The sequence below is a fragment of the Haliotis asinina genome, chromosome 9 (genome assembly GCF_037392515.1).
Source record: "Haliotis asinina isolate JCU_RB_2024 chromosome 9, JCU_Hal_asi_v2, whole genome shotgun sequence".
NCBI lineage: Eukaryota > Metazoa > Mollusca > Gastropoda > Lepetellida > Haliotidae > Haliotis > Haliotis asinina.
In genome coordinates, this window is record NC_090288.1 from 41,204,549 (window position 1) to 41,232,280 (window position 27,732).

Genomic DNA, 27,732 nt, shown 5'->3' on the forward strand with positions numbered 1-27,732 from the left:
TTAGATATAAAGTATTTACAGTCTTCTTCCTCTAAAGACCTTCTCAGGTACATGAACTGATGATGAAGCATGATGTCAATGGTATTCTTCACAACAGATTCAGGCGATGCATCACCAGTGTCTCTGGATCCTTTATTATGATTCATGATCTTCAGATCTTGTTTCACTGTAAGATGATTCTGATTCAGTGTCTGAGGAGGAATCTGTTCTTCTTCATCAAGACTGTTTTGTTTCAGCCTTTGAATCAACCTTGGTGCTGGTGTCTTTCTGCACCCTTGTTTTTTGTAGTTTTTGATGTTTCATGTCAAATTTCAACTAATATTGAGTCAGTTCCTTCACTGCATGTTCTAATATGTAGTTTCAAGTGCCTATTAAGTATACAAAAAGTTGCATTTACCTTAGAGTATGCATGACCTCTCCACATTTCAAGGTTATAATTGGCTATCAAATTTTAGCGGGTTCCCAAATGTTTTGCTTGTAGTATATACCAACATGGACAACAGACACAGTTACAATAAAGGTGTCTCTCCTTCAATATTCATCCTTTCCAGCATGTAGTGAATGCAAACATGTAGTTTCACGAATAGTTGTCAAACATAAAATGTTGGGTTATTTATTTGTGTTTTTTGTTTGTTCATGCTTAAGGTTATTCTTTCACCATGTGGATAGATGTATGCCAGTTGTGTGCAACCTGGGATAACTTTAACTACTTTATGTAGGATCTTTCAACTTCAACACTGTGTTTCTGTTACCTGCATCACTATACCAACTAAAGGATCCGTGAAGATTCTGCTGAGAAGTGTGGTTACCAGCAACCCGTAAGAGGCGACTAACAATTGGGTGGTGAGACTCACTGACTTGGTTGACACGCCATCACATCCCAGTTGTATGGATTGTAGAATAGGCCTTCAGCAACCCATGCTTGTCGTAAGAGGCGACTAACGGGATCGGGTGGTCAGACTAGCTGACTTGGTTGACACATGTCATCAGTTCTCAGTTGAGCAGATCAATGCCCAATGCTGTTGATCACTGGATTGTCTTGTCCAGACTTGATTATTTACAGACTGCCACCATATAGCTTCAATATTACTGACTGCTGTGTATAACAACAAACCAACCAACCACTGATAAAAGTATTATCATCATCAAAATAGTTTATTCAACAAAATGCAAAACTCTAATGCATAGATGGATGAAATAGTCAGTATTGACAAAATACAATAGAAATACTTCAGTCCACAGATCTGCATCTCAAATATGGCCAAGACACTAGGCACATAGTCACAGAAATTATTGCAGTGAGTCATGGGTTACATATTAAGGAGATTTTTAAAATGGAGTTCTGCATGATGAGGACATGAAACCTTTGGATAACGTCATATCATCTGTCATGATGCATCAGGACTACTCCTTTCCCCTTCTTGAATGTTAACGATGATGCATGTAAGAACAATCAGCTATGAAGACAGACCCTAACACAAAATAAATATTGTTGACTGGAGGTTACATATCTTCATCATTCAAGTGACTTTTCAAGAAACTCTTTATACTAATAGAAACAAATAAGAATACAAAGTTCTCACTGATTTCTGTCAACACTGATACATCAGATGTCCATGTGTTAAACATGCTGCAAAACAATCTAAAGTAATCTTCAGAGCCTTTTAAAAAGTTCATATAACACATGTTCTGTATATATGTCCCTAATTTCTTTCCATAACAATGTTCATTGTATGTCCCATCTCATCCTCTTATTTCAGTACCATCTGATCTGACCAAGAGTCACTTGTACAGACTACAATATACAAAGGCCCTCAGAAAATATTGCAACAATAAAAGTATTTGTTTCATACCAGTTGTGTGAAATAACAGAACCTTATTCTGATTATAATTTATTAAAAATATTTTGCAGCACACTATCAAATATGACTGTTCCTGAAGTGACCATGCTATGTTTTCAATATGATTATATTTCTAATGTAATATAAACAATGGAATTGATTAACTGCTACGTAATGGTGTATCTTTTTCCCTTCACAATTAATTTCAAAATGCCTGATCAATCCATTAGTCACAGAACACTCAACAGATCTATCACATTCCATACATGCCTCAGCGAAAGCAAAACTGAAATACCTTACTTTTTCAGTGTGACTTTCTGGCTACAGGTATGCTTTATAATGTTTATACCAAAGTGTTAGCAGTATCCTGATGACATCTTCAACATTTGAAGTTTATTTATAGGAACCCAATTCATGATGCTTTCTGACAGTAACAGGTGCTCAGTATGCAGTAAGTGTTAGAAACTGAGGAATCACCATGAAGAAATACAAGATAAGTGAATATTACTTACAGTGTAAGACGTGAAAACAGACTAGAAACAGGAGTTTCAAATAAGCTGACAGATTGATGTGACACCCACAAATGTTACTCTTTCATTGCTAGATATCTTATGAAGCTTCAATTTAACAATTCAAAGTTTTAATTGGTGTAATTAAAATGATTTTAATATTTTATAAAAATGATGAAAGTTTACGAAAATACTGCGTAAACTTCCTTTATCATGAGACTGTCATCATGAAGTTAATTATTTCCAAAAAAAGAATTTATGTCAAAGTACAGGATATTTATCAGTTTGTTGAAGGTAAATTAATTACTTGTTTCTCTTGAGACCTTTCATCCTGCTAGGCACCATGGCTCAAATAATTACACTAAGAATATCCTATTACTTAATATTTAACATACTTTATACCCTGAAATTAAACAAAATATGGTTCAGTAATTATTAAAACCAAGCCAGAAGGAATGGGAGAATGATTTAATAGACACTGTCATCTATCAAAATAATTAAAGCTTGACCAGAATATATCAGTGGCTTTGATGTAGTGAGATTAAACACTCCATGACATAACTTGGGTAATATAAATTACTCTACTGTAAATAGGGAACCCATGCGAGTCATCACATAATTTCACATCGAACTACATTAAGTAAATCACACAATTTGCCATTTCTTCTTTCACAAGCACCATTTTACGTGACAAATTCCAAAAACTTGACAAGTTAAGACACTTTGGGTACTTTCAAACATAGCTGCATCACACACAAGCACAAAATTCAAACCATTTCAACTATGGATTATCATGATTCATGCAGTTTGTCAGAATATTTTCATAATGGGTAGTGGATATTCATACAGTTAACTGACATGAAAATTTTCTTAACCAACTTCAAACCATTAGTAGATGTGCTGATTACTAACAGAAATTGTTCACAGAAACTATGTTCCCAGATGAGAAAGTAGTATCAAAACAAAGGAATTTGTAGCCGTACAAATTATGTTTATATAACAAATAAATGAGTGATGCTCAAGGCCAAAACTGAATGATCAAAACAGACTCCCTTCAAAGTTATTATTACATGTTGCAGCTTGAAGTAAATTTCTTGTATCTCAGACTTGTTTAAATTGAACCAGATGAAAACATAATTAATAATTTGATAATCACACACAAAACAAAACTGTTCTTATGCAAGAGGTGACTTAGTGGGATAAGGTGGTTGGACTTGTTTACATGGACGACACATTATTACATCTCTATTGCATTGATTGATGCTCATGCTCGAAGTATTGTTCGGTCCTTACTCTATAATTTACTTACTATGGACATATAGCTGGAATAGTGCAGACTGTAGTGTTAAACCAAAACAAAACAAAAACCCCAGACATTAGAACACTTTAAGTGAGAGACTTTTACATTTCTTTTCTCCTGGTCTTAAACAAGAACAAAACAAAAAACCAAACACTAGAAGGCTTTAAGAGAGAGACTTTTACATACCTTTTATCTTACCTCACACATAAATGTCATTTTCTATTTTTCTATTATTTTCAATGTACCCCACTTACAAGTAACATTTTCTATGTACCCCGCTAGGAATGCCAAACTCATTGGTACTTCATGGTAGTAATTCTCTGTCACGAATAACACTGAATCATGCGTGAAATTATCATGCAAATTGATGGAAGGGAGATAACTATTAATCTGTTTTTAATTGTCATCTGCAAAATCTAGTGACAGCTACAGAAAGTTTGTACTTGTGGTTTAAACAATTCAAACTTAACATTTAAGTGTTCGGTAAGATAAATATGTTTTGCACTCGATGTACGTTGCCCTTGGGGCTCTGGGAACATAAGCAAACATCAATATCATCCCATGTTCACCTCGTGACCAGGGAACAATATATAATGTTCTCCTTCTTGACTCCCAACCACAGAGGATACATGGATGATACAAAGCCCTTGTGTACAGCTCTGGACAAATTAGCTCAGGTTATAGCTTGTAGTTTGTTTCAATGATTATCAAAACTTTTCAAATCACCTTTTGTCCCGATCACTGGTGGGCCCGTGGACTGATTTGTGAAGAAACTTACAGATCTTCATCTACTTCACTGAAATAGAGATATTGTCAAATGGAGGTGTGGATGGAGAAGTTCAGTTCATGATTCACAACACAGGCAACACTAACTTAGAAGTATATGTACAAATCCTATCACATGCATACACTCAATATGGTTCACTCCAAACGTCACCTGTTCACAAGCTTTGCAAGAACATGCTCACAACATCTCTTCCTAATCGCAGTCACACTTCTTAAAACATATCAAAAGTACTGCATTCTCTGACAAAGGAGTTTTCATTTATTACACCAGGTCTTCCAAATATAATGAAATCTAAATTACATAATGTCTAAAAATATTAAAATATTACTGTACATTACTATTTATAATATGACCAGCCATAAAATGACCCCTACATTTACCTACAAAATCAACACTAATTTATATACCAAGTCTACTATACAATCCAGATTAAAGCTGATTATATAGGGTCCCTATGTCACAAACCTATGCATTTCTTTTAAAACTTGTTCTAGTTCATAGTTAAATGCCAAGTTTCCATGTCAAATCTCCATTCTAGCTGGCCTGTTGACACTGACTGTAAATCCTGAATCATCTGGAATCATCTTCTTACCCTACCTAATAAAACACAAATCCTGTTTTTTCTACATACCAAAAAATAGAGTAAGCAATATACAGTTTATACATTTCTCAAGTTGACACTTCTAAATGACAAGAAACCTGAATGTACTGTCATTTACCAAAGAAACATTGACCGCTTCATTCACAAACCTTCTGTTGAAACACTTTATGTAATGTTCAAAACTCATTACTTTAGAGAACAGACACATCAAACACAGGCTTCAGACTAGTGACTTACATTTCAGACTGTTACACTATATTACTTCCAAATTAGTTGAATGTTTAACTTTCCATCTCAAAAGGGTCATTGCTACTGGAGAAAACCTCACACTGTCTCAATGTTGCCCTAATGTTAATGGCTACTGTGTGCTTTGTCATCTGGATCTAGGATATCATGATTGAAATAACACTGTAACGTGTGTTTCTTAATTTCATTTTGATTAAAATATTTTAACATGAATACTGTCCACTTTCACCCAAAACAAAGCTGAGTAGACAGTGAGACATGTGCATTTACACATGGACAGTGTTTTTTCATCACTCAACAGCTGGGGAGACTTTTATACAGTCTAGCTGCTTGCTGGGAGATGTCCTCGGAGTCATGCCTTGTCAGGGGATACACCTTGCTCCTAATCTGACTCAGATTGTTCACACCAAATATGGCAGAGTACATAGTTTCTGGGGATGCTGCTTTGTCATCAGTGGGTAGGGACGAGGATGTGACGTCTTCTTTCTGTGCTGTTGAAACAATATTGGCCAGCAGCGTGATTAATCGCAGAGACATGTTGGGATCGGCTGTCTTTTCCAGGAGTGACATCATACATGTTGGGGCCTGCCAATGAGTCATTAAGTAGTGTTTAAAAATTAACAATGAATGGTAAGGTATTCTTTCAATAACTCTAACATTAAAACACTCAGGTATACTATATAAAAAGTAAAAGACTCAGCTGTCCTATGTCAAACTTATTGACTGGAAAAAAAGAAGTCTAGAGGCATGTCCTATTTTTTCAGAAACTTTATGGATAACAACATTTTTTACACTTGAAAGAATATTTATCAAGATATAAATGCAAGAATTTGTTTTAGATAGTCTGTCAATAATGTATTTCCTACATTCGAAAATGCCACTCATAGAAGCAGCAATAAGAATGGGTATGAGTGTGAAAAATAGGAAAATGAGACCGGGGTGTTGGAGGCCGCAGATCCCTCTGCCACATTCAATTACCCCCAGCACGATCAAATCCACAGAAACTTGTTATCCCTGGAGAAGTTATGTCCTTAGTTCTACCACTGAACACAGTGGATAAGGAAATATGTTTTCTAAGGTATTTAAGATAATACTCTAAATATAGGGTGCTTTTTCATCGTTTAGGTGTTAAATGAATTTAACACTGCATTCAATTTGCTGGTAACTATGCTTACACAGTATAGTGTTTGAACTAATGTGGGTTTTATAGTGATAGCTGACTGAGATACCACTCCACTGGTTAACATGAATACCACAGCCAGAGACCATGTACTGACTCCAACCAGTTCTTCTTTTAACCCTTTAATACTGAACACCAGGCAGGGTAACAACAAGTGCCACTTTTTTAAGTCTTTGGTATGACATGGTCCAGCTCTAAAAGCAGGTGCAACATTGATCATACAACAGACGTAATAATTTCATTTTTAGATAAAAAGAAAAAAAGATTGTCATAAAGTAACATTTCTGATGGTGGGTATTTTCATAGTTAGAAACACTGCTTGGATGAAACACACTACTGCTTTAACTTTTGTGTTTTGTGTAAAAATGAGGAAAGCAAGATTTGTCAGGGTGTCCTGAATCATATAGTAACAAATTACAATGGATAACAAATGTCTGGTTAACAGTATGGGTGGTAATCTCAGGCACTGTACAGTGTTGTTCACAACTAAAAAGGAATCTGTGAAATTAATGTTGACATGCAAATTATAAAACTTGACTCAATATCTTTAAGTGTTTATGGAGCAAAAAACATTTTATTCATAAATGTAAAAATTTAACAAATATACTTAGGAAAGTAGAATTGTCTCCTTTTGTAACTGGGTGGTAACATTAAAAAATAATCATTTGAGAACAGCCCGTCAAGAAAGTTTATTATTCTCACAAAAGACCAGCAGACATGGTTTGTACTTTCAATATAATGTCTTACATCAGGCTGGTGAAACTAAAAGCATTACTGAATGCAACTTTGAAATTATCAAACTTGATAACAAAGATCTGTCTAGATATGTATGCTGAAGCACTAGATATGTTAATTCAGTTGTTACATTGTGTTATTCAAAAAGTTTTATTTGAAATTCTACTGTCAAAGACTGATCATGATGAGATCACAGGTTGGCTTTTCTTTTTCAATACAAATTTTAAGATTCAAGTTGAGCTCTCAGCTTATCTATGAGATCAGATTAGAATTACTAGTGGGAGAGAATCAGGAATCCATACAGATCTAAGTTAGAACTGATCGTCACCAGCCCATGTTTGTCGTAAGATGCAACCGACGGGATCAGGTGCACATGGTCAGGCTCACTGACTGGGTTGACACATTGGTATCTGAACTGCAGGTATAAACCTAGGATGCATTTCTTTGGCATTTCCGTATCAAAATATGGATTGCCCCTGACAGAAATTTGGGTTGCATCCTGTGGACACAAATATTATTAGAAAAAGCTGCATCCAAAAAATACAAGTGCACCCTAAGTAAATGTAATGCAATAAATATTGTTATCACTTGCAGCAATCGTGCAAAAGACTATTAAGTGAACCAGTTTTTATCTACATGCAATTAAACATCGATGACTGGTTGTTGTAAGAAGTTCAGCCCATGAAAGTATTTCTAAAAATCTTTTATTTGACAAATTTCAGTTTTGGTTTTTGTTCATGATCATGTCTCTGAAAAAAAAATCAAAGCATCAAAACAGTTCAAATTAAGCAAATTCATTATCTGAAAACTTGAAATAACCTAGTCTAAAAGGGTCCAATCTAAAACTAAACTAGTGGGGCACTTGAACCCTCCTATCATGCATTGGGGCCCACCAAAATTTAACCAGGTGGGGCACTTGCCCTCCCCCAAAACTTTCTAGGTTTATGCCTACAATTGCATAGGTAGAAGGTGTTCATCACTGGATTGTCTGGTCGAGACTGTACAGTCTGTCGCCATATTGCAGAATATTGCAGAGTGCTGAGTTCAACAACAATCAAACCAAAACATCAGGATACACTGTCACTGAGTGGCCTCACCACAGCAAGATGAGTCTCTCAGGCATTGCAGGATCCCATGATGATTAAAGATTCATTAAAAACAGAAGAAACTGTGCAACCTAGTCAATGTGCGGGATAGCCACTGGCCCACCAGTCCATGGCAAGTAAATATCCAGTCAGGCCAGTTCATCCCCACAGATAAGAGGCGACTAACGGGATCGAGTGGTCAGGCTCGCTGACTTGGTTGACACATGTCATCGGTTCCCAATGCACAGATCAATGCTCATGTTGTTGACCACTGGATTGTCTGGTCCAGAATCGATTATTTACAGACCGCCCCCATATAGCTGGAATATTGCTGAAAGCGGCGTAAAACTAAACTCACTCCCTCATCCCCACAGTCACTGGCTCAACTGGACAGTGAATTTTCATTTGGTCCTTATGTAAGTATATCACTGTCTCAGTACACTTTTAAATCATGCAAGATTATGTCCTGAAAAAATGTTCATCATATCAGCAGCTTCATGATGAAACCTGTCTTATTCTCATCTACTTTTGTATCTTTTGCTTTGTTTCTACATTCAAATTTCTAGCTGGTGAAATCTTCTATGGACTAGTAACTTTCAGGCAAACCTGTCTGGACAGTCTTACAAGATCTGGAAACTATTTCGCACACTGAACCTAGTTCAGTTAATACCAGTGAATATCTGACAATCTTACTTCACTCATTATTTGCAAACACCACATGTAAAATCAGTCAGAAATGTTGGGATCCACACAGAGAGCACTGAACAAATGAAAAACATCCAGAAATCAATGGCTGGATTACCTTAGCAGCAAGCAGATGTTTGACCATCTCGGAGTTACAGGAGAGGTTGACAAGCAGCTTTATTGCCTGGATTCGGACGACCCTGTTGCCGACGTCGAGGAGATCATAGAGTTGTTGTACTGCACGTGTGTACTGGCCATGGTAGGTGGACGTAGTGGACAGGTTGGTCAGTGGTTGTAGGGAAGATAGCTTCACGTTGGATGACATCCCTTCATGCATCACCAGGTCAATGAGTATTGGAATACACACCTGGAATATTGTTGTGAATGAGTCAAATTGTGTAAAAGCCACAGATATTGGTCAATATTTGTTGGTATCCACATGATTTGAGTAACTGTTAGAAAAAAAATCTGAACTTATGCAATCATATATTGGGTTTTTTTGTTGTTGTTTTTTTTAAATGTTATGATTAACACATACTTCAAACTTAATGAAATCAGTGAAGAAATGAATATTTAAGTAAACTATACAGCTACACTCGATCTAGTTTATAGCATCTTGATTGTCACCCCTTGTGTATTTTATGTAGCAGTATAATTTTCAAAAATATTAATTTCTTCACCGATTTCATTCAAACTTGAAATATATATTAATCATAACATTAAAAACAATACAGGATTGCAAAATTCTAGATTTTTGTGTTTTAAAATTATTGTCCAAACAGTGATTTGAACCCCTGTGCTGTTATCTGTACATAATTTAAGAATACTACCTCCATCACATCACTGACATAAATACCATATTTTGCCCAACAGTTTTTTCTAAAATCTTCAGTTTTTTCAGCTGACAAGGGAACAATGGGGTGGCCATAACAGCTTGGCTAAGGGTTTTGATAGTCACAATGAAAACCCAGTCCCTCCTCCCGAAATTAGTAAAATAGGAGAATCACCATTTCTGGATCACCAAAAGTGAGACTGTAACGTTAGAATACTGCTAGATGTGGCCAAAAAGCGTGCTAGTACCCGTCACTCACTGAGATTGCAAAGGGGCCTGAGTCATTTGTCTGGGGGAAACAATGAAAATTCACATGGCCCTTCATTACGGAGCCATTTCGTGCCTGTACGCAAATAGTTATAGTATGTAATCTGCTTTTTTCACAATTCCACCCACTGCATTGCCCAGAATGCATGTGGTGATCTAGCAAGATGATATAAACCAATGGGTGATAGCGTGACCACACCACCCACTGCACTGCCCATGGCCAGATTCTATCTGTTAATCAGGCCTGATCATACAAACCAATGGTTGATAGCATGTCCATCCCAGCAACTGCATCAACAAGAATTCACCTGGTATTCAGGCCTGATCATATAAATCAGTGGTTGATAGCATAGCCATCCCACCTATTGCATCACCAAGAATCCACCTGGTATTCAGGCATGATCATACACACCAGTGGTTGATAGCATCACCATCCCACCAACTGCATCACCAAACCTCCACCTGATATTCACGTGTGATCATATACACCAATGGTTGATAGCAAGACCATCCCACACATTGCATCACCAGGAATACAACTGGTCTTCAAGCTTGATCATAAAAACCAATGGCTGATAGCATGACTAGCCAATCTATACCATCACCAAGACTCCACCTAGCTATCTAGCTTGATCATACAAACCAGCATGAACATCAAAACGGGCAAGATTGGAACAAGAAATCATTCACTCACTTCCTAAAGCTACCTCACACTTAACTACAAAGTTTGCAATAGATTGTTTGCTCCTTCATCGCAACATCACCTAATGCATCTACAAATGTTGATCATATTAATATGAGAGCAAACAGATATTAAAAAATGTTTAACAATTATGAACAAGCAAATATTACAAACAACATTACAGATTAAATCTTGTGTGGAGAGGTCAAATATTTTTCATGTTCTTTTCTTGTCCATAAATATAATGGACAGACATGCTGCACCACGAGCTGAAGGACTGAGTCAACAGAGTGTGTATACCACTGTTTTTGCAACAAAAGCCCTGGAACATTAAGACAGACTTGAGACATTTCCTTTCTGTAATGACCCATTTCTGGTGTCCCCAGACATGATATTGCTGGAATATTGCTAAATGCAACATAAAATCATACTCAATCACCTTCTCTAGGCAGATTATACCATAAAGACTACTGCTCCTGTGCAGCAAATATCTGTGAAAACGATCTAATAATCAGAAGAACTCACCTGTCAAAACCCTTGAAATCACTATGAAAGTACCACAAACATGACCAGTTGCTGGTATATGACTTTTTCGTAACTTATGACAAATTTTCTTAGAAATATTAACAAGCAGACAACATCACCTACAGTACATACAATTCCCACAAGCGACGAGTTTATTAAGTACAAGTTAAGTGTAGCGATAATCTACATCTGTTTCCTATTTTTTTTCTATCCACTGTCTAGCATCCTGTTGTTATCCTGAAGATAATATTTACAGTTGAGGAAGAAGCTAACACCACTCAGCAAGACAGACACACATCAAAAGACAGGAGACACGTTTGTTACTTATCTCCACCTCTGTCAGAGCTAAAGTTCTTTAAAATATGTACCTAACATTTACAAAAATAATACAGATGAATTTTTACATCATGACCCCCATGGTAGATACTCTTGTGACCAAAATGTGAAATATGAGTTTTTGAAAATCAATTTTGGCTGAAAAATCAAAATTTGAGAAATGACCAGAACTATACATCTAAATTATCCATTCAAATGATCCATCCAGTGTTTGCACTTTATTATGATCATGATGATGAACACCTTCAAAAAGATCAAAACACATTGAAACTTGACACCTGTCATGATAATGACATGTTTCAACAATGAAAGTTAATGCCGACCCAAATGTCTATGAATATTTTCATCTTATTCAAACTAACAACTTAAGAACTAGTGTACATACTATCAGAAATAAGCTTCTCAACAAATAATATACATAAAAAATCATATCATCATCATACTGTGAAATTGTGTAGTTTTGTATGAATGCCACTTGATCTAGTATGATAAGAAGCTCATAGCCTGGTACAAGTATTGCCCTGTATAACTAGCAAGAAACTAGCAATTATTACACCTAAACAACAATTTAATGAATCTTACCTCCAACTTTGCTTGATTGGCAACATCCATGGATAGGTTCATGATAGCGTTGTTAGTGGCCACCAGAATGCTCTCAGTGATCGCTGTCCCGCCAACGATGGCTTTACTATGCACCTGGAGAAGTCGCAACAATTCTTCAGGGCACCTGTTCTCCCGCAGGGCTTTCTGAAAATATTTGACTTCATGATTAGGGGCCATCTCAAAATCAAAAATTAAACAAAAGAGAAGGACACTGATTGTGTGATCACATGTCTGTGTTAATGATCCGTGAGGATGACAATCTGGTGAGACAAGGACAATCCCTGCTTTTTGTAAGTTGTACACGTAAAAAGTGATGATCATGATGCACCAGAAGGAAAAGCTACACTTGTTTAACTTTACGTGATGCCAGGATACATTTCACACTCAGAACATGTCAAGTGTCCAAATCCTGACCCATAAAGGTTAAAATCAAATTTTTGCATTCATAGTAGAGAAAAATGGATCTTGAAACATTTCCAGGTACATACTGTCAATCCCTGGTGTCTCAAACACCAGAGAGTGAATTTGGAATATCTGGTGTATGCAAGCAGTGTTCAAAATTAATGTCGGCCCTTGGGCCCGAAGCTGACTGAAAACCACTTGGACCCACAGCTTTGTTTTCTGCTTACGGTTGATAGCATTTTCACCCCCAATAACTAAGAGTACTATTTCCATATTAAAATACAGGGCATACACATTCTGATTGGGACCCACAACTTTTTAAAATCAAATATAAATTTGTGATTTTAGTAATCACAACCATAACATTTCTTTTCAGGCCTTACATATTTAGAAAATAAGCTCTGCACGTACAATTAATGTCACTCACTGTCAGACGCCCAAGCTCCAATTATCAGAATACTGGTACCAGAATTGCAACATATTGCAATCAATTTTTTTTGCTAATAAACAGCCCTATCCCTCATGACATGACCAAGTAGGCGACTTAAAATTGGTGAAGGCCATGAGACACTTCTATGTGAAACCCATGAAGCTTAAGAGGTGACTAATGGGATCAGGTGGTCAGTGTAGATCGATGCTCATGATTTTGATCCCAGGGTTGTCTGGCCCTGAGTCGATTGTTTACAAACCACTGTGATTGCTAAGTGCTGTGTTGAACACCAACCAACCACCAAATGACAAAAGTGTGAAGCACCACCATTACCATTAGACAGATGGCACCCCTAACAGATCAGTTGCGTCAACTTGTGAAAATTAAGGGTCATACAATACACTCACTTATTTCTTAATGAATTCAGTTCGTTATTTGTGGTCACCAGAACTGAATATGAATGAATATCTACAATTTTCCTGATGGAGCATGTTTTACTTGAGCCCTTGTATCCTTTTTCAAAGTGAGATTTTAAAGAATGGAATGTGTACTAGCCATGCAATAGTGCAAGTCATGTGAGTTTGTGATGGCTGCACATGGTACTTTGGACTATAGCTACTAGTCTACATACCAAATTTGAATGTCATGTCAGATCACTGGTTATTACTAAGATAAATGAACAGGTAACATGGGGGTTTCATACTGTGCATCAGTCACTTAACTACAATACTGTATTCATAAATAATTATTTGCATTTTATATCCAATATTCAAGATACATATCATATTCACCACAGAGTATAATCGTTGCTGCCCTAGTGAAAGTAGAAGTTAATTTCTAATCTTATTCATGATGTTGAAACATAATGACCAAAATTATAGGATGATTCAATTACATGCACAATTAATGTGGTAATGCCAAACAGTTTAATATTTTTGTTGAAAAAGAATATCACAAATATTTCAACTAGTAAGACATAGAATGCTAACAGTGACCCACATTACCCTGAATCTGAGGAAAGGAATTGGAAGCATTCAAAAACCTCACTTTTCAAGCCAGCATCGACTTGTATAGTGTCGTCAATAAAGAAATTTCAGTTCTTTCTAGAACACAATCATTCCTCTTAAAATATTTGCTCAGGTCATAAAACATTATGGCATTGTTCCATATGCAATGATAAGGTGACATATTTTTTAAATAAAATATCCAAGTCCTGCACCAGAACACTCTAGAACACTGGGGTCGACACACGCCTATCACCAGCTCTAACATCAAGGAATTTCTGTTTGCTAAGAAAACATAAAACTGCTCTGCAAGGTGAAGTTGACTAATCGATACGATTACACAATGTAATTGCAAAACACCTCTTACACTTTATCACAGATATTCACACACAATCAGCCTCTTTTGCTAATTTATTCTCCTGAATCCTTCAACATCAAATTTATCCTAATATTGAATTTCATGGGCTCCGTCTTACCTGCTAAACATTGGAGGTTTGACATGCTCCCTGCTTGACGTCCGGATGATGAACCAACAAACTTATTTTTCGAACAAGTCATTTAGAAATGTAGGAGGTTCATTTACTGTTTATCTAACAAATACAGGGCTGAATGTTGTTGACGCAGTGGACACTTGGGTAAATCAACAGAGAATACCATTCATTCATGTTGTCTCTATGTATAGCAATTACCAAACTAAGAAAACACACAATAGAGATTCTAAGTACATTTCAATACCATAGACAGTCTGTTTCAATAATGTAGCCGACATACTCACATTCATTGACACATAGCATACATAGATGTGGTGAAAATGTTTATTCGATTCATACAAATATGTTATGATCTCATCACTGTTTTCACACCTTGTCCATCACTAGATTGTCTGGTCTAGGCTTGATTATTTACAGACTGCCATATAACTGGAATATTGGTGAGTGAAGGATAAAACTCGACTCACTCATTCACACCTAGTAACATGTAGTGATAAACAGAACAGCCAATTTTACTGTCTCTACTGTCCAAGCACCTTTTGAGTGAATGAGTAAATGAGTGTGTTAAAGTTTATAGTCATGACAGCAGTATCCATATTGTGACATAAAATGGGTATATCTTCATGATAAATGCACAAATTGTGAAAACTGTCTATGAAGGACAGTAAAACCAACTAGTATATCACAGTATCAAGAAATAAAACCAGCATATATCTCTAAAATAGGATTTTCAGAACTGACAAATCAATTTTCTTCCTTTTTTTTAAGTCTTAAGTCAACATTTGCAGCCAAAAATGTTAAAAGAAACGAAAAGACTCATGTTCTGGAAACTTCTGAGAGCTAATGAGTAGTGTTGACATCACATGACCTGACATCAATTGATCCGCTTTCAACACAAATAATCTCTGATGAAAATCATGAAACCGTTGCAAGTCTTCTTCACACCTCAGTATTTATGTTTCAGGTGTGACTGTGGGTTGGGTGCCATCCAATCCATTTAGTCGATTCCTAACAGCAAGGATGGGTTTCTGAAGAAATATATTGTCAATGTGTAAAGTCTGAAGTCCTTAACTGTCCCTAAGACAATTTTAACATTAAAACTGCCATTAACATTAAAGTCACACCTGTCATCATTTGACCTAAATTTAGTTTTATCAATAATCCAAGGTTTTGGAAATATCTAAAATGTAATCGACTGACAACTGAACGAAATAACTTCAAGTATCTAAATAGAGATGCCGACCCCAAAGTGTTGCAAATAGTAGTTTCAATGTTCAAAATTAGTAGCTTGACCATAAAATTAGTAGTCAACTAAATAAACAAAATCATGATGGATTCTGAGGAAAAATGAATGACATTACGGTCACATGGTTAAATTATTTCTGCAGGAATTAAATGTGTCAAATCGCAAAGGTATTGAAATCAGCTTTGCTAAAATTATGTTTGTTACTTGCAATCATTCCAGTTCAAATATGTCATTAAATATGATGAATGGGAGGTACGTGAAGTCCAAAATGTATTTCATCGTTGAAAATATACGTTTTTGTCTATGTATCCAAATTTTAATGCATTTTATTTAAATTTCGTAGGATTTCTGGTGAAATTGTACTGGCGTAGTTTGAACCTAAAATTTGCAGCAACTACGATAAAATCATAGAGGTTGGAATCTCTGTAAATATTGAAGGAGGGAGTGGAAAAATGGTAACAAAACTGTCCATACCTCAAGAGGTTGTATACGATGTGTATACCACAGCTTTTATTAGTGTATGTGGAATATTACTGATTGAAAACAAAGGTAATTTCATGGTGTATCATGCATAATTTTCCCACTTTTTCTTGTTGATGTTTATGCAACGATGATAAGAGTTTTCCATTTTCAAATATTCTCAGCAATTACCTTGTGCTATTCTTAACAAATGGTCAGTTAGGAACTCTCAACATCTCTCACAGAGTATTGTATATGTTATTTAAGAATTGATTTCACTTTGCATGAGTTCCCAGTAACCTTTAAAGAGCAAGGACCAAACTATGAATGCTGGACCTTATCAATCAATCTGAAAATATTTTTGGGAAATAGGGATCAAACTGACAATCAAATTTGTGCTAAAACATAACGATCAAGATTAAAGAGTTCAAATGATGGGAAACAATATTTCTGTATTTACTAATGCCTGGAATTCACAAGGGTTTCCCCAGGACTGTGAATGTTGTCAGATTTTATGTCACTTCAACAATTCTCTCTTGAAAAATATGAATGGCAAAATGTATCGTTAAGAACATCAGATACATGATAACATGGTCGGCATTTCTCCAGTGGAAAGGTTATGTAAACTTCAAATTAAAAAATTATTAGTTATAACTCACCCATAAACTCTGGGTGAAATTATTTCACTGGCCATCATGACATCAGAAAGATTACCAATAAACAAGGAAGACAGTCAGTTTTCATTTCAGGCCATCAAGTAACAGCATCATACTTGTCCATGGGCAACTATATAATTTCTGCTTACCATTTCAAACTGCAAATAAACTTGGATTTCATTTCATATCTGCTCAAAATGTAGCTATTAATTTCACAGTGACAATAAAGTTAAGTTATCTTTCATTGCTATTTATCACTTCTCCATAAATAGTCCACTAAACATTAACATCAAATACCAAAGTCTATTTATTCTTTCACAATTACATCATCATGATTATGTCATAAAAATCAGAGCAAGTGGAAAATTAGTCTGGACAAGTTACTGTCTTTAAGTGCACTTGCCTGGTGGCAAGTTTTTTTTTTTGAAAAAAAATTGAACCCCTGATATTTTATAGTTTTTTATTATTGTACTGATCATGTTGAAAGTAATGTGTAAATATTTTTTAATTTAGCATGTTTATGAAACGGAGTGAGTGAGCGAGTTTAGGTTTATACCAAACTCAGCAATATTCCAGCTGTAAGGCAGCAGTCTGTAAAGAATTGAGTCTGGACCAGACAATCCAGTGATCAACAGCATGAGCATCAACCTGTGCAAATGGGAACTGATGACATGAGTCAACCAAGTCAGCTAGTATGACCACCCAATCCTGTTAGCTGCCTCTAATGACAAACACAGTCCCCTATTATGGCAAGCATGGGTTGCTGTAGGCCTACTCTATCCTGGACCTTCCTGGGTACAAGTTTATGAAAATAAAATCTTATGAAAACATATATTAATTTTAACAAAATAACCTATCAAGGGTAACTTGTTTGGAATCCTTGACTGCATAGTATGGGTTTTAGAAACACTTGCCTCTACAATGAAAGCAAATGAATACACTGTATATGAACAAACATGACTTTTACTATAGCTGCTTTGAGGTGAACACAATACATATCACAAGTATTATCATGAGGGTGTTTATCTAATTTGTGTAATCATTTATTAGGTGGAAGTTATTATGGGTCATATTTTGCATCATATACGTTCAATGAAAACAGTATTTTATTTAGCTTCATGCCTTTTTAGGTAACACTTCAGAGTTGCCTCCCTTGAGGCAATCTTTTGTATAAGTATCCGTTTTGACTGGTGATAAGCATGAGGTGGATTGAGAAAATTATGAGAGAATACTCACACAGCCAGGCTTTGCTGGGCTATTCAAGATTCTGTGTCAATATATATACAGATTGGCCGTTGTGTTGTGTGATGGGGAAATCACACATGGACTTACACTCGGAAATATACTGGCTACAGTCATCGCCTGCTTGTCAACATCATCTGACCTGCATTCAAGATTGACACTTCATCCCTGACCACACTCTTTGTAAACCAGCTCCATTTAGTATTACTGTTCTCTGTAAATACCAAGACTCTGGTGAGTTAATATTTTCATATTTGTAACCCATTACCTTATATTTGTGACTCAACTGCATAGTACTAGAAATCTGTATTGTGATTCACTGTAACCTGCTCATTGTTTGCTCAATATATTATTGAATATTTTAGACTTATTTTGCTGGCTCAAAGGGGGCTCTCGTATGTTTTGTTACATCAGTTTGTTCTGTAAGTCCATACCAAAAGGTATAAGAATCTGCATAGTTGTGCTTTGCATTGCATGGGACCTCTAAACGAATGTTGGAAATTACCTGATTAGCTGAAAAAGCTGCACATCTAACAATGGATTCCAGTCCAGTCAGCAGCAGCTTCTGCTCCGGGACTTTCAGGAGATCCACCAGAACCTTGATGACCTTCTTGTCTACAGTGCTGGGTGTCTTCTGTACTTGTAGAAGGGCTCTGGTGATCACATCAGAATCAAGTTCATCCTCCAAAGTCTCTGATGACATCTTTGAACTCTTTGACTTCTCAGAGGCTTGACTGGAAGTTTCTGTGGGTTTTGCCTCAGCTTTTTCACTAACACTGTCTTGTTTCTTATCAGTTTTAAGTGGGGACTTGGCCGGGGAAGAACCAGCTGATGAAGATGGAGATAGTGTTATCCCAGCCTTGCTCACAAACTGATAGTCCTCTGCTAAGGTATCACCTGCTCCAATATCACTGCCTTCAGAGTCCCCGGTCAACATTACAGACTGATCTTCCAGTTGAGGATCAACTGGCACAGCCATAGCTTCACCTGCTCCTCCTTCATTGGCTGCAGCCTCTCCTGCCTGAGATGGTAACGTCTGTTCCGTGACCTGGCTGGCCTCCACTTCAAGAGGTTTAACTGCCTGCTGTGCAGGTTCTTTTGTAGAAGCAGCTTGCACGTTGACTGGTACTTTTTTACTTTTTGATGGTGATGATGATTCAGGTGTTGAAACACCCGACACTGAACCCGCTTGTTCTTCAGCTTTCCGTTTACTGTTCTTCTTCTTTTCCTTGGCATCTTCATAGCGTTCATCCTTTATTTCTTGCTTTGGTGGTTCTATCTGGGTTTGTTTCTCCATTGATGGAATAATGTCTGGCTCATTGAGTTTGGGCGATACAACATTTTCCCTATCTGAACTCTTCACTTGTCTTTTTGCCTCATTTACTTTAGAGCCACTGTTAGCTGGTTTTGGAATCTGAGATATCCTGGCCCCAGTTGAATGTCTCTTGAAGATGCCCTCCATGTTGTCAGTGGCTCCGGAGGGAACTGGCATGACTCGGTCTGTGGAGGAAAACATCCTCCCTGGGTCAGACACAAATCTTCCATTACGCCCCCTATTGGATGTCCTCTTACGAACCACTGGATAGTCACCGCCAACTGTGTCGCCATTTCCACCATTAGATTCTTCTGAAAATATATTAGAGTATTATAAGCATGAATATGGTTATCATAAAAGCAGTGCAACTCAACTGGATAGGAATACACAGCTGGATATGTTAGCTAAATAAAGCCATTACAAGCTTTTACTATGTGGCATAACCAAATGGTTTAACTCTAGAGAGTGTAACGAAGGAATGTCAGAATGGGGTCTACTATTACTGGAAGCTGCACTGACTGAGTGGGTTAGATGGCTGATTTTGTGTACTGATGATTTGGTGTCTGACTGAGGGTGTGGATTTGAATCCCACATAGGATTCAACCCCACAAAAATACTAGAATCTGTACACTTCTCAGAAAAGATCCAAAACATGTCACATAATATGTATTAGAAAACTGTCAAAGATGGGTGTTTCATTTGTAGCCCTATCCATATGCATAAACCAATGAAGACTTACAGAACAAATGACAGGTTATCAGCTGAAACTGAAACACACAGTAATATGGTTCCTTTATTTCATCAGACACATGTATGTTTGTGAGAACATATTGTGTTTCTGTTGTATCCACATCACGTCCCAACAGCCTGTACCAGGCTGGCCTCAGAGCAATATACTATTACTTTCCTGCAGTGCACACTGGTGGCCTCCATCTTGGTAATAAACACCGGCCTGTTTACACTTCATCAGAATGCATACCTCAGGTCCTTGATCTGCATATCAGCTAAACTACAAATTTAAATATATGTTGTTTATTAAATATATTTTCTGCACTGTGAAACTGATGTTTTACTTTAAATGATATGAATATGTACTTCACTTAAAAGTACAGATATATGTTAGGACATGTCAAAATATATTTTACTATTAAGACTTTTATAACAAATTATTAGAAGGTTGCAGCTTTTCTCTGTTTCAACAATACAACTGTTTCTTAAAAGTACTCCTGTATTGCAGTTATATGAATCTTTACTGATTGGAAAATCGGTCAGTGACACTTTGAAATTACCTCAGTGTAATTTGGATGATGATTAAGTATGATATTGATTGACACATACAAAGTAAAATATTGGACAAAGAAAGTGGTGATTGAGGGATTTATAACACCTGCTTGTCGATTTCTATCACATACTGAAGTCACTATTTTTCCACTGATATCACAACAACCAATATACAATGTATAGGCAGGTATGGGCTTGACAACTGGGTAAAACCAATGATGATATCTATGCTATCAAGCTATAATGACTTTGACCACGTAAATGAATCTCCCTTCCAAATTCTTTAGTCATCTCTAATGGCATGTATACAATAATTGTTGTCTAGCACCCAAATACATTAGTCATCTCTGATGACATGTATACAGTAATTGTTGTCTAGCACCCAAATTCTTTAGTCATCTCTGATGACATGTATACAGTAATTGTAGTCTAGCACCCAAATCCATTAGTCATCTCTTTTGACAAATATAGCATATTCCAGGAAACTACTCATACTACATAATCACCACAGGGCCGGGTTTCCCTGTAAATATACAATTTAATCAAGCTCCAACAAAACACATTAATTTTGTCATACAGTCCCTGAACAGTATAATCTTCCTTTTCATCCCACACAGTAACACTACTGCCCTATATGAATTAAGCAAGTCTAGACTTTCAACAGGTTCTGAATCTCTGCTAGGGCTCCAGTTTTCAAATTAAATGTTGTTGCAGAGACCAAGTTCTAGTCAAACCTATATCCACAGGGGGTCTTATCAGCCTACTTATTTCCAATCTACTGTGTTTAACCAACACTAACATCACAAGAACATGTGCACCATGGGTAATATGTCAGCATTTAGCTTTCACCATCTGGCTGTGAGGCTAAGTGCCAGCAGCATCACCCAGCAACAAGCCAAAGCTGGCTCCATCATCTCAGCATACCAATACTACAGGGGCCCTCTTTGGGTTGGAACTTGTATACTTATGATCTCAGGGTTCAAACAGACTATCAGCCATCAAATTTAATGGATGTTTTGGGGGGCTTTTCAAAGCCAAATAGACAATTTTAACGAACAATGGAAACACAAATGATATGTAAGTAGCTGAATACACACAACATTGGTCAGGTGTGGGACCAACCATGAGTTTTAATCAACACCCACTGTTCTTTCAAAGTATTTTAGTACATATTAATTTCCTGTAAAATCAAAGACCTGACCCCGGGTAAAATGTCCAAATATGAAATTTTTTCAAGCTCTTGGGAACCCTGGATCCACATATTTTCTACAGTAATGTTATTCAAAATGAAATAAATATTTATTTCACACTTTTGTTGAAAGTAACACAAAAATGGTTCTCCCAAAGTCGATTAAATCTTTACAATGCCATCTGTATATTGCAAAATCACTAATCAGATAAGATAAAAATTAACACTAGCCTCTTAGCCAAATGTTACAAATCTTACATATGTCCTCTGGGCTAGCAAACATTTGGAAGATTTTCTTTCATGTTACCAGCACAACAAAGCACTTGGGTTAACGTACAACTTTACAGGTTAAATTCTATATCAGTTAAAATTTCAACCCATATGCATGCATGCGTTTGAGTGTCCACTGATAGAATGCATTTGTACTTAAGACTAAGCCGCTCAGTGTATTCAATTAAGATACAGTAAAATGATAAAATCCAATATCACAGGTATTAGGTAAAATCCTATATAATTGGTATTAAGTAAAATCCTATATCACCGGTATCCCCTTGTTATGGGTTTTCGATGATGAAAGACAAAAACGTAATTTCCTATACCACAGGTATTAGGTAAAATCCTATATCACAGGTATTAGGCAAAATCCTATATCACATGTATTAGGCACAATCCTATCTCACAGGTATTGGACAAAATCCTATATCACAGGTATTAGGTACAATCCTATATCGCAGGTATTTAGTAAAATCCTATATCACAGGTATCCCCTTGTTAGGGGTTTTCGATGATGAAAGACAAAAATGTAATTTCCTATATCACAGGTACTAGGCAAAATCCTATATCACATGTATTAGGCACAATCCTATCTCACAGGTATTAGGCAAAATCCTATATCACAGGTATTAGGTACAATCCTAAATCACAGGTATCACTGGTATCAGGTAAAATCCCACATCACTGATATTATGTAAGGTATTATAATATATATCTTACAATACTTTTAGGAACATTTAACATTTTCGAAACACGCAACTGTTGAAACATAATGTTGATACAGAGATCCAAACATCAATAAATCACTGCTATCACGTTTATGACTATATACTAATTTATAATAACATCATTTAATTTTGACGATATTTTCTGGGTTATTTGTTGCACCGAATTTCAATGATCCATTTTCAAATAAAGAAATTCATGAGCAGTCTATCCAACTCTAGCTGATATAAGGAGTAATTCAACCATAATTACTTATAACATAATTCTGGACAGAATCATTTTTTTGAGATACTTCACCAACACAGACAACAATTACCGAACAAATACCACAAGGGTATTGTGTACATGACAATCACAAATATGTACATGGATTCTATGCCCTGAGCTGGCATTCCCAGCTGGACCTGAGGAAATGCTTTATTTAGCATGTTTAGGACTTTTGATTTACAGGAAGGATGGACGGAAAGGGAAAAAAATGTGCTTTGCAGGTTCACCAATAAACTTCCCTTAAATCCACACATGGATAAATGTGAAAATGACAAATGACAAATGACCAGTGTTCCAAATACCTGCCTGTGCAAAAGCCAGGAAGGTTAGTTTCAACACAGACTGCCAGATTATCAAATTCATCTGCCTGACAGTCATGGTAAAATTTAGTCATGTAGATATTCATCATATTTCAGGATAATAAATCATTATTCATTCACTCGTAAAAATTAATGATCATTTGGATTATAAACTATGTCACTTGTCAAACCTAAATTATTTGTGGGCTGTAAGTTTTAGTCAGGGATGGCAAGTTTTACATCTAACCAGCTCATTGGGCCGGCTGAAATTTTGGGAGTGTTATACCCTGTAATGACATTGAAATAGCTTCGAGGAAATATTTTATATGAGTCCTGGTGGCACAACTAAACATGATTCATTTAACGGAAAATGTGATAAATTTGACTATAGTTGACCTATTCTTGCAGTCATAACAATGCACAGGAAATCCACCTCTCAAGTTTACAGGTTCACATGTTTATTGACATATTAAACATTAAATTAAAATGACACAATTGTTGTGATGTTGTAAGTCTAACTGAATCATCAAAAGGTATGGACATACTTATATACACAAAGGCACATTAAAGCTCTGTGTCTGGTGCCATAGCATTCACCCTTTGAAACAATAGCATTTCTATGCCTGTATTACAAATTCACCTGGTGCAAAAAACACTCCAATAATAACAGAAACTGTTCAACAACCAGATCATACAGATTGTCTTAAGATTCTCGCTTATAGATAGCATTCATACTAATCAGAGTGCCTGAATGTTGCTGCCCTCAAATATCCTATCTTCTCTACGATCTACAAACTAATGATTAAAGTTTGTGCAAAAAGAAGGAAAATCACTTTATCAGATTACCAAACTTATGTGTTCCATTGTGATAAAAATCATGTAAAACCCATAGTATCAGGATTGCTGTCATATCACAACCACAACATACCGTCAAACCTCTATTGGCAACCTTATCAGCAACACATCTATTATACCTTTTTTTAAGTTCAATAAAATATATTTTCTTTCACTGTTTATGCAGCACTGTTTGAAATTAAGCGGGTCCTTGTGGTTTGGGAAAGACCCCTGCCTTTATCACCTTATTAAACTTCTATCCTGCCAAATCATATATCGCCTGAATATGTATTCCTCATCTGATAAGGATTACTTTTTCTTTCATCGTATCTGAACAAACTCAAAGGCATATCCAACTTCTAAAAATGCAACTGAAAGTAATACTTCCATGTTGTTTCAATTTAGGGGGGATACGGGTGGCAGTCTTACCCAGGTTTGCTGCTCATATATAGAACCATGGGAGGATGTGGTCATCAGTTGATTTTTCCCTCACACAGGAAAATCAACAAAGAAATACTGATGAATGATGCTTTTGAAACAGAAGATGACCATTTGTGGCCACAATCAAAGTTTGGATGAAGGCACATCTGAGTTGGAAAGGAGCTCAAAGATGATCCCAAACTTGCAGACTGAAAAAACTTGCTCAGTAATCAGTCGATAATCAGTTGTAATTGTCACCCGATCACACTTTATGTGGGCAATAACAGAGACAAAATCGTAAGGGACAGATCATTATGTATGGCTAAAGGGCTGATGATGATTTTTATGGAGAAGCATGTACAATGTAAACATGACCCCGACCCTTCAAGTCATGTACAAATGTACAAAATAAATGACACCACCCTCACTTCCCTCCCTTCAATGACACCTACAGCTATTGATATCTTTCAGTTCATAAAAGATAACTTTATCTTCACAACAACTCATAATTTGAATACTGACAGTATCTGTGAGAAACATAAAAATCAAAAACATACTTTCAACGTTAACTTTGATGTTTCATTTCTTATGAATACAGATTCATCTCCTGACCCATTGATAACTGCTGATGCGAGTGAAGTCAACTGATTGACCGATCATTTGATCAATGTTGAACAAAGGGAGTCTGGAGTTTGAAAATGGCTAGTACAATGTTAAACAAAATTGTCATCTTGATTTCTATAATGATTCCTCTTCCCCAGGCTCTCCTGATCTATATGTGCTTGGAAGTTTTCAGCATGTGATGTTGGTTGGTTGCTTAATGCCGAACACAGCAATAATTCTCCTATATGGCATCAGTCTGTAAATAATCAAGTCTGAACCAGACCATTCAGTGATCAACAGCAGGAGCATTGATCTATGTAACTGGGATGAGATGACAGGAGTTGACCAAGTCAGCAAGTCTGATGTACTGATGCCATAATTCAACTCTTACAAGAAACAAATGTTGCTGAAGACCAATCCTAGCCCAGGGCCTAGATTTTCAAAGTTTTCATAGTGCTAAGATAGTTGTAACTGCCATACATTAACATATACTTACAACTATCTTAGTACTCAGATAGCTCTGAAAACCTAGACCCTGATCTTCATGGGTAGCGGGTAATGTAAGGTAATATGAAAGACCAGCAGCCAAAGTGTAGACGTGACTGGTGCTTAAATACTGAGATTCAACAAACATGGATGGACCTATCCAAGTCACACACAGACAATCAATCAGAGTATCAAAACATAAAAAGCATTTCATTTTTACTGCTCTTTACTGTACAACATATGTCACATTTGGGATTTCACTTTCTTAGTAAAATGCAAATTCTAGTACTTTTTGAGGGGCTGAGTCCCTTCCCGGATTCGAACCCGCACCCTCAGAGTCAGGCACCTAATAGCCAGCACACAAAGTCAGCCGCCTCGCCCACTTCCGCGATTTCCACTGTACGTTTAGATTATCAGATCAACACTTTCCTGACCTCCAAGTGTACTCATGATAGCTATAAACCACTGGGGCACAACCGACCAAATGATCTCATCACCATGATGTTTGTAACAACCATGTTACAACACAGATGCACAATAGCTATAGAGTTAATATCACTTCATTGAAAGGAGTCTGGTCATTTTCACCCCCTGATCTAAGTCAGCTTTATCTCTTTTGGGCCCTCATTTTCTCATCATATATTTATATATGATATCAATTTATCACATACATGCCATGCAATCAATATCAAATTCAACATTTACATTCTCAGGTAAATATAATATCTCTACTTCCGTGGTCATCGCATCTAAATATCAAAACATCCCTTGTCTTATTTTCAAGCAGAAACTTCTGATAAGTTTGTCACAAGTCTGACAATAATGAGACTAGATACAACATCCCTCTCAATTGTCAACATTCTGAGTTCATGTAGTCATCTGTATTGAGGTGCTTTGTTCTGAAGTCTTGTCTATGTACTCCACAACTTTGTTATAAAAGGATGAATAAATCATAAGTGGTTCACATGTTTATCAATTTTATGGTGATTGAATGTGTCGTGTCTCTTTCTAAACATTTCTCACATAATTATTTTAACTATCTCTGACATCAACTGTGACAAAGTTCACTTTAGAACAAAATATTCATACACGTGAACACAGTTGGTGATGTGTGGTTTTAATTTTGAAGAGAGAAAAGAAGACATCAGCTGGGTTTTATGCAAAACTGAAATATGCATCCAATACACACAAATGTACAGAATTGACACAGAAGAATACATATTTATTATTACATACTATCGTGTTCAAAATAATTTTCACTTTTCAAAATTCATGACAAGATACATAACGTTCTTGTCACTGAAGTAACCATTAAACAAACATTTTCTAGTAGTCTGCTACATCATTATATCAGATGTAGTTCATGTGAGGAGTCAGGAAATTAGTAAGTGATGTCTTGCAGACCCTTAATTTTGTTGGTCTTGGTAAACCCTACAAGGCTACATCAGTTTGCCGACTTGTTTGGTAGCTGGCATTATCACATTCATTGTCCATCACATGCATGCAGAGTGCGGACGGCTGAAATATGGTATGAGACCTGTTTGCGATCGTATGCAACGTTTAATCAAACACATTTCATTTCCGTGTTGATATTCACAAAACAAGTGGTGTATTTGGCTGTTGGTCAACGACCTCGGGCGAGTACTAACCAACCATCGTCTATTTTAACCTTGACAGCACCTCGGCTATGAGAGACCATAACATTCACTTAAACAATTCTACACAGTATGAAAACGTCTTTACATATAAATAGGTTATACCATCTTTTCTCTTCTTCCACTGTTTGTACAGCAAGTAAGCCAAAAGTGCAGTACCGAAGACCGCAAACGCGCCAACACCGATCTTTGTATTGTCTTGGTTGACCATTTTCTCTCTCACATGGACCCGTCCGTCGTC

The 27,732-nt window shown here is 36.5% G+C and overlaps 1 protein-coding gene across 1 annotated transcript; it reads right to left on the reverse strand.

The window, feature by feature from the left end:
• Positions 1–3,865: 3,865 nt before the first annotated feature.
• On the reverse strand, positions 3,866–27,732 carry LOC137295985 (armadillo repeat-containing X-linked protein 1-like). The gene is made up of 5 exons (XM_067827602.1): positions 27,597–27,732; positions 18,649–19,769; positions 12,193–12,357; positions 9,087–9,335; positions 3,866–5,869 (listed from the first exon to the last, which is right to left on the reverse strand). The coding sequence occupies exons 1-5, from the start codon at positions 27,700–27,702 to the stop codon at positions 5,579–5,581; spliced, it is 1,932 nt and encodes a 643-aa protein (XP_067683703.1). The 5' UTR covers positions 27,703–27,732; the 3' UTR covers positions 3,866–5,578.

Coding starts and splice junctions, on each gene's coding strand:
- LOC137295985 (XM_067827602.1), bottom strand. CDS start 27,702: ATGGTCAACCAAGACAATACAAAGATCGGTGTTGGCGCGTTTGCGGTC. Junction 9,336..12,192: donor CCAATCAAGCAAAGTTGGAG/GTAAGATTCATT, acceptor ACAATATTCCAG/GTGTGTATTCCAATACTCAT. Junction 5,870..9,086: donor AACATCTGCTTGCTGCTAAG/GTAATCCAGCCA, acceptor ACTCATTGGCAG/GCCCCAACATGTATGATGTC.